This window comes from Poecilia reticulata, linkage group LG9 (assembly GCF_000633615.1).
Source record: "Poecilia reticulata strain Guanapo linkage group LG9, Guppy_female_1.0+MT, whole genome shotgun sequence".
NCBI classification, from domain to species: Eukaryota; Metazoa; Chordata; class Actinopteri; order Cyprinodontiformes; family Poeciliidae; genus Poecilia; species Poecilia reticulata.
In genome coordinates, this window is record NC_024339.1 from 31,057,958 (window position 1) to 31,067,295 (window position 9,338).

The 9,338-nt window shown below is 41.4% G+C and overlaps 1 protein-coding gene across 1 annotated transcript; it reads right to left on the bottom strand.

The window, feature by feature from the left end:
* Nucleotides 1-7,753: 7,753 nt before the first annotated feature.
* Nucleotides 7,754-9,330, bottom strand: LOC103470711 (natterin-3-like; the record flags this gene model as incomplete). The annotated part of the gene is made up of 1 exon (XM_008419342.1): nucleotides 7,754-9,330. A coding segment is annotated over one exon (741 nt), but the record flags the coding sequence as incomplete, so codon positions are not given.
* Between the last annotated feature and the right edge of the window lie 8 nt (nucleotides 9,331-9,338).

Genomic DNA, 9,338 nt, shown 5'->3' on the forward strand with positions numbered 1-9,338 from the left:
CACACACACACACACACACAGACACGCGCGCACACACACACACGCACACAAACACACACACACACCCACGCACACACACAGGCACACACACACGGTCTATGCACATGGACAATAAAAGCATTTGAAACTATGGAACGTTGACTGTTTTTGCCTTAATTTTTCTCTCAGACACATGTGGGCTACACTAAAATGATTTAAAAATGTATATTTTTATGTAAAACGGGGTAATATGGGGCTTCTGTCCAAGGCCCCATATTACTTTGGGCTGGCCCTGCATGAATAGCTGCTGTGATGCGCTTCTCCAAATCTACCTGGAATCCACCGGTGGCCCCTGTGCCAGTCCTCTGATGCTTTGGGGACATTTTGATTAATTTAATTATGGCATGTTTGGCTTCATGCTGCGGTTCTAATTACTGCTACAGTATTTTCACTGATGTTTGTTTTGTGAACTCTAAATGGGACGAATCTTCCTTTAACACTTGAGGTTCTGCAGTAACTTCTATTTACAGCCGCTCACCTCCAGCCCAGATCCTGTCAGCAGCAGCTTTAACCCGCCTGGTAGAAACGTTAAGGAGAAGCAGAGCGAACAGAGAGCAGGTGGTACCGGGTGGTACGAGACGGTCTCTGCACCATGTCTTATATCAGGACGTCTGATATAAAGACAGACATTCTTTCTATCTGTCGGTGGGACGGACTCAGACTGTCTGTAGCGAACCAGGCATTTAGCAGAAGTTAAAGTCAGAAGTTTTTTTTCAGTGTTCAGAAGTTATTTCTGTGTTTAGGGGCGAGGCAGGTTGTTTCCCGCTATTGCAAGGACAATTACGAAAATATAAATCAAACAGTTTTTCTAACGTCAACATCAGACCTACGTTTTTATTCACCAACCAGTGTATTTGGTTTGTGAATAAAAAATATCTGATAGTTAGAGGCACAGATCCGCCTCCCTCCTCCTCACCATGGAGGTCTGAACAACATGGAGGCTCTGAGAGTCATTATTAGACTGAGGGCAGCCAGACTACTTTATTATTATATTTAGCTAAACATTATTGCTGAGAGGCACAAGCAGGTCTACTGACATACAGCTTTAAAAAATAAAAAAATAAAAAAAGGGCACTAGGGGCATCAAGGAAAAAAGGGCAGGGGCTCAAGCCCCCTTCGCCCCACCTCTGCAGGCTGTGAACAGGCTGTAGGAGCATCACACCAAACACTTGCTTCCCTTTTTCAGTTCTGAGACGCAAAAGAAAAATGTTGTTAGATCGTAAAGAATGGGAATTAGTAGATCTATGTAAAAGAGAGTTTAAGTATGCTGGAGCCAAGCCGAGGTAGAGTTTTATAAATCAGGATCATCAGGTGATTGTTTCTCTGTACTTTTAAAGGAGGCCAATTTGCTTTTGAATATAACTCACAATGATGTGAGAGATGTCTGTGATAGGGATTTTTTGGTATTATCATTTTGTTGTTACTTTAGTTCATATTCAGTCTAATGTTAGTCAGTTTAAAGTGTTCTCTTCTTTAAACTGTATGTGTGAACTGACCTGGAAGTCACAGCTGCCTGTTATCTTCATGTGAAACAGTTTGACCGAGATTTGAACCGGGCTCAGATCATGGGTCAGATGTTAAATTGTTTTACGACCTCTGCTGTGTTTGGGTACGATGTTTTACGACCTCTGCTGTTTCCTCTGCTGTCTTATCTTGCCTATCCTCCCTCTTTGAAGTTTGATAATAAAAGACAAGCTGTATCCAAAGATTGGCAGAACACATGGTGAGCGGCTTGGAGGAGCAGTTCACTGTGCCTTCTCCTTCTGCAGAAGTTTGGTTAAAAACTCATATACGTTGTTTGTGGTTCTCTTTTTTCATGTAGGTTTCAGAAAATACCTAACAGTCTGCTTCCTGTAACAAACCTTAAAGCACAATGATACATAGTGTTCAATGATTGAAGACATTTGGTTGAAGCATTCATATATAAAACATCTCCATAATCCAAAGTGGCAGGAATGTTGCAGTTACCAGTTTACTTCTAGCTTAGAGAGAGAAACAAGATCCATTTCGGTAATAAAACCCAATCCTCATTTTCAATGTTCATAGCAAATTTGTGATTTTTAAAAGAAAGCTCTTTACCTAAAATAAAGCCAAGATATTTATAATTACTGACAAACTCAATTTGTGCTCCTACAACAGTTGTAAGCAATGGAGGGATTTCTGGTAATTTTCTAGAGTGTGAAAAAACAATTTGAATTGAAATGAATTATTTGATGACAGAAAGCTACTGAAGACTTAAGTCTGCTAACAATAACCTTAATATTGCATTTTGTTGAATTTTTGAATCATAAATTATGTGAATATAGCTGACTTTGGATAGTTAAAACATACTTAGACCCAAAATCAGTAGCTAATTTTTAGATGTGGAATAGTTTAGATTATGCTGGCAACTTTTTATTTATTTAAGAGATTAATAACACACTGGGGTGCAGTGGAGGTCTTTACTTGTCAAATGTCCAGTGTGATGATGGGAGGTTTCGTAAAATGGCTTTTTGACCACTTTTTGAACTTGCAGCATCAGATTATGTCAACTTTAGTTTTTATACAAGAACTTTTTAGTTATTGTTTTGTCCATACAATGCGCTTTGCTGTAAAGAAACTACATATTTATTTTCAAACTATCAAATCAGATGTGTTTTCAAAAACCAAACCAGCTGTTGCCACCCACAGCCTTCCTTGGAATTTTTTTTTTTGTTTTTAACGTAGAAGGTTGTGACACATTTGTTAGTGGGAACATGAGCCTCAGGATATTTTTATACTGGTTTTTGAGTTTGTTTCTACTTAACTGGAATCAGATTAGTAAAAGAAGTTCATGTGGGTGGCTCCCAGACCTTGGAAACAATTCTGGTTCTCTGGAAAAACGGTTGCAGGGTGTGGAGATGTCATGTCACTGCACATCCATCCATCCATTTTCTTTCACCCTTGTCCCTCAGTGGGGTCAGGAGGTGCTGCTGCCTCTTCAGCTAACGTTCCGGGTGAGAGGCGGGGTCACCTGGACAGGTCACCAGTCTGTCGCAGGGCAACACAGAGACACACAACCATGCACACACACACTCACACCTAGAGACAATTTGGAGAGACCAATTAACCTGACAGTCATGTTTTTGGACTGTGGGAGGAAACCGGAGTACCTGGAGAAAACCCACCATGCACAGGGAGAACATGGAGACTCCATGCAGAAAGACCGGGGCCGGGAATCGAACCCAGAACCTTCTTGCTGCAAGGCAACAGCTCTACCAACTGCGCAGCCCATATGTCACTGCACATTTTACATCAAATCAGTCATAAATTCAGGAATTGTGCCAACTACCATCCTCCTGTACGATGATCAGAGGCAGAGATACAGGGTCGCCACTACATGTTATTCAGGTGGATGCGAAAACATAACCCCCCCCTGAGACAAAGACACATGAAATGTAAGACTCACTACATTTACCCCGTTATGTGCGTGAGGTGAAGGAGCGTAAGGCCGCTGAAGTGTATGCGAAGACATCGTCTGCGCGCCGCCCCCTCCAGACGGGGTTTTGACGCCCCCTCTGCTGCAGCGCCCCTATGCGTTGCATGCGCTGCATACCCACCTTTTGCACCACTGCTGAGATAGAACGGGGTTCAGGAGGTCATTGCCCCCACCTGACATCTGATTGCCACCCAGGTACCCTCCAGATGACTGACATGTAATAGCACCAGGTCATTCCTGTAATATCTGGAACCTTTTTAATCCATCATAATATGGAAAGAAGAAAATCAATGATACATAAATGAACAGAAAATGTATGAAACCCTGTCTCAGGATACACGTAGACTTTAGTTGTCCATCAGCTCCTATCATGAGTTGATTCAACCAGGTTTTTGCTACTTGCTGCCGCTGGTCAAAGCTCCACCACCAATGGAGCAACAGCCACAGCCTCAATGTGAATTAATTTTTAATTTAAGAAAAAGCTCTGCACTTGTAATAGGTGCCTATGCTTGGAGCTACTTATATAACTCACACTGCAGTCTGAGAAATAACAAAAACCAGAGAAAATATGCACAACTTGTCTTCCAGCAGTGACCTCTGACTGCATTCAGAATCACTACACCAAACTTGATGTTAATCTGAACTTGGGAGCAGGAAACGACATCTATCTCTGGTACAAAACTGGTGATAAACCAGCGATCACCAGGATCCAGTTTTCCTTCACTGATGGGATGACAAAAGGTCTGACCACTCAAGGGTACCACAAGATCGATAAGGATCTTAACACTGGAAACCATGGCAACCACATCTACCTGTGGTTCTTCAAAGGTTCTACTGAGTACGACGTCCTGATCGTGCAGTTGGCCGTCTCCACTAATGCAGAAGAGGACGCCAACATGGCCCAGCCTCAGTGGGAGAGGTCAGCCTGCAATGTGAACCGTGGAGCTGGAGGAAATTTGATCTACCTGTGGATGAAGAAGGCACGTCAAACCTGGATCTGTGAAATCCAGGCCACCGACAAACCTTCTTCAGATACCAACTTGTTCCAACAAGGTTACATCCGAATAGATGAAGACACCAACAGCGGTGCAGGTGGGCCTTACATCTTCATCTGGTACAAACAGAGCACCGATGAGAAGAAGGCCATCAGAGATCTGCAGGTCTCCATTGATCAGGCGTCTGAAAGGAGCTATCTGAACCAACACTACGTGCAGGTGAAAATAAACCTGGATGAGGGAACCAAAGTGCACCCGGTGTACCTGTGGTACAAGAAGATGGACTGCAGCAATGATCCCATCAAGCTCCTCACCCTGATCCTCGACCCAGGCGCAGTATCTGCCTACAAGAGGGCCGGCATCAACATCATCGAGAAAAACCTCAACCCTAAAAATCCAATAATGATAGAATATGTGTGTTTTAAGTAGAGGGTCCTGATTACTCTGAGCATGCTCACTGAGAGCAAATATCCCTTTATTCTGATCACATCTTCATCATATCCAGCTGTTATCTTCTGCAAAATGATTTTCTATCTGAAACTTTCTCTAAATGTGATTCTGTCTTAATAAAGATGAGCATCTGATCATGTCTACTGTCAATTTTATTGTTTTACAACAACATTTACAAGATAAACACCAGAAGGACAAATAAATGAGTCAAATTAAAATAAGGTTTTCTTCACTGTAGTGTTTCTCAACTTTTTTTGGGCCAGCGCCCCCTGCTGTCCCCTGAACACCCCCTGGGGGGCAGTACCGCCCAAGTTGAGAACCGCCACTGTAGACTCTCATTTTACAGCAGTTACTCAGACGATCTGAGCCACTCGACTGGCTTCTATTACTAGAACCTCACAGAAAATCTCAGAGAAATGATTTAATGATGATATTTAATCCCAGCTTTAAGCCAACAGCACCAACATAGCTACCTGGTGGAGTTATAAAATGTCTTTATGTGCCTGGAAAACACATAATTCTGCCCTTTAAGAAATAAAATGAGGAGGGGCTTGTTGAGAATTTGTTTGGGACTTATTATTTGGGATGTTATGGTTTGGTATAACTATTTTGGTTGCAGTTGTTTCATAGATTTAGTTGCCATTTCATAGATGGTAACTGGTTAGAAGGCGGACTTTGTGGCCTATGGCAAAGCGGACTGCGTATCCCAGGTTGCCCTGGAACCTGTTGCCATGGTGATGATAGTTATTTTGTAACTGCCGCACTTACTTTGTTTCTTGGCTGAGGTCTGTCATGTATTAGTACGTAAGATTCGTTCATTATTAATTCACTAAAGTTCRTCTGAAAATCCACCCGACTCCCTTTYGTCATTGAATCAGTCGAATATTCAATAGGGCTGTTTTGATCAGTACAGGTGCTTCATTGTTTCCATCCAATCATGTTTCTGTTAGAAACATAAAATCAACAGCATGCAGTGCAGCTGTGCCTCACACAGGGCCTGGTGCTGATCAGTTTCCTTCTTCTTCCTGCTGGTCCTGCGGTTCATTGGGGAATTTAAGCTTCTGACACTTCAGAGCTTTATGGCCAAACAGGAAACACAAAGATTCATCTTTTTTTTTCCAACACCTGGACTCCTCTGTCCAGGTGTTTTCTTTCATGAAAGAAAAGGTTCATTTTGAAACTGTAATTTTATACAATTTAATAATTAGTTCATGTAGGCTTGAAACAAAACAACAGTCTTATTTTCTGTCATAAAGTGATGTGGTTGTAGGCGAGCAGAGACGCAGGACTCAGGTTATAGATGAAAAAATGAAGAATTTAATGGTAGAGCTCACAGTCCAGCACAGGCAGCACGGCAGCAAATTAGCACACAGCTAATACCGACATTGAGACAGAAGACTGAACCAAGCAACCTCAGGACTTCTCAGTTCAACTGAGGAAACTGACTGACAGAGACGTAGAAGGACGACATGCAACTGAGACAAGAGACAGAGACAACAGGTGGACTTAAATACACGAGGGCAGTCAAGGGAACTAGACACCTGGGAACAATCAAGGGCTGACAGGACAACACAGACTCGGGGAAACAGGACTAAACACAGAAAATCCCAAAATAACTATACTGAACAACACAGATCGTAACATTTTCATCGTTATAAATTTGATTAATGGCAAAAAAAATACATAGAATGGCTCACAATGATTCATCTGGATGTGAATAAGCTTTAAATTAGATGATTGTTAATAAAATATGTCATGTTCTTCATAAAACATTACATACAGAACGTCATGCAGACATATGACTGAAGCATTATGGGTAATATCCCTGTAAGTTTATACATTTCTCTGTTCACAATAATTTCCATAATTATTAACTGGCATGTAGCAGTAAAACCAGCAGGTTAGTGTGGATGTGACAGCAGACAGAAATGATGCTGCTGCAGGTTAAAACGAGGGTTTGTTTGTTTTTGATACGTTTCAATGAATATTTACAAACTAACAAACTGACTCAGCAGTTAGTTGGTTAGTTAGCTAGCTAGTTAGCTAGTTATCCTCCAGTACCAGTTACTGCTGCTATAAAGCCTCCATGTTGTTCTGGTTCATTTCTACAAGCAGTTTTTCTCCCATTTGTCTCTAATTGTGATGTTTGCATTAATTTTAACACGATTTAGGAGAATAATTAAGTTCTGTGCACAACAAGTAAATGATCACTGGTGAAAATACTTTGGTAAAGATAACTTTCTGAACATATTAAACCAAAAGGCCTGAAATGTACCAGAAATATCCTGCATGAATCCAACTGGTTACATTTATAGAGTCTGGATTGAAAAGCAGAGGTGAAGCTGGAGCTNCATGAAAGAAAAGGTTCATTTTGAAACTGTAATTTTATACAATTTAATAATTAGTTCATGTAGGCTTGAAACAAAACAACAGTCTTATTTTCTGTCATAAAGTGATGTGGTTGTAGGCGAGCAGAGACGCAGGACTCAGGTTATAGATGAAAAAATGAAGAATTTAATGGTAGAGCTCACAGTCCAGCACAGGCAGCACGGCAGCAAATTAGCACACAGCTAATACCGACATTGAGACAGAAGACTGAACCAAGCAACCTCAGGACTTCTCAGTTCAACTGAGGAAACTGACTGACAGAGACGTAGAAGGACGACATGCAACTGAGACAAGAGACAGAGACAACAGGTGGACTTAAATACACGAGGGCAGTCAAGGGAACTAGACACCTGGGAACAATCAAGGGCTGACAGGACAACACAGACTCGGGGAAACAGGACTAAACACAGAAAATCCCAAAATAACTATACTGAACAACACAGATCGTAACATTTTCATCGTTATAAATTTGATTAATGGCAAAAAAAATACATAGAATGGCTCACAATGATTCATCTGGATGTGAATAAGCTTTAAATTAGATGATTGTTAATAAAATATGTCATGTTCTTCATAAAACATTACATACAGAACGTCATGCAGACATATGACTGAAGCATTATGGGTAATATCCCTGTAAGTTTATACATTTCTCTGTTCACAATAATTTCCATAATTATTAACTGRCATGTAGCAGTAAAACCAGCAGGTTAGTGTGGATGTGACAGCAGACAGAAATGATGCTGCTGCAGGTTAAAACGAGGGTTTGTTTGTTTTTGATACGTTTCAATGAATATTTACAAACTAACAAACTGACTCAGCAGTTAGTTAGTTAGTTAGTTAGTTAGTTGGTTAGTTAGCTAGTTAGTTAGGTAGTTATCCTCCAGTACCAGTTACTGCTGCTATAAAGCCTCCATGTTGTTCTGGTTCATTTCTACAAGCAGCTTTTCTCCCATTTGTCTCTAATTGTGATGTTTGCATTAATTTTAACACGATTTAGGAGAATAATTAAGTTCTGTGCACAACAAGTAAATGATCACTGGTGAAAATACTTTGGTAAAGATAACTTTCTGAACATATTAAACCAAAAGGCCTGAAATGTACCAGAAATATCCTGCATGAATCCAACTGGTTACATTTATAGAGTCTGGATTGAAAAGCAGAGGTGAAGCTGGAGCTYCGTGTCAGATGCCTGGTAAAGTTTTACTAATTATACTTTAGCAGTTTTCAGTTTCCTTCCTGTGTTTAGCTTGAAAAGGCTTAAGAACGAGACAAAGGTTTACATCTTTCCACCTCGGCTCTAATTTCTCCAACCTGGACTCCATGATACGTTCCAGTCATGRTGACTGATCTGGTCTCTCCGTCTTCATAGGTTCGGTTCAGGCGGGCGGTGAAGGGAATGTCCATACTGTACTGATAACCAACCATCTTTACAGTGCAGCTGTGGTTTGGAGGTACGGTAAGCTGTATCGACACAGAGTGKGAGACCTSCTCTGTCCAGGTGTTTCCACCTGAGAACGTATGAGTCGTCTGTGCGTTGATTTCAATATTTCCTTCCACAATGCCGGGAATTCCTGTTTTGATGGTCGTTGTTACACCGGCGGTGATGGAGGAGCTGATGTCCCACCGTCTCTCATCTGTGGTGGTTTTAGTCAGAGAAACTGTTTTGGTCACATCACTGAGGGCATGGTTGACAGTAGTGGAGCTTTGGAGGGTTTTCGGAGGAGCTTTCCAAACTGTAGCTTKATCTGTGTGGTACCTGACATCAGAGATGAGATCTTTGTCAGCCTTCGTCTGGGTCAGAACCTCATACTTCTTGTAACAATATTCCTTCCCCTTCCAGGGAAGATAAAAGAGGCGACTCTTTGGATCAACCTTCCCCAAGCCGTACTTGTTCTTCCCTACATACATTTCCTCACTGGAGCAGGTTCTGACTGAATTCTGAGGAACAGAACCATAAGAACCTTCCTTCCACTGCAAGATTTCAAAGTTATCTTCATTCACAAGGA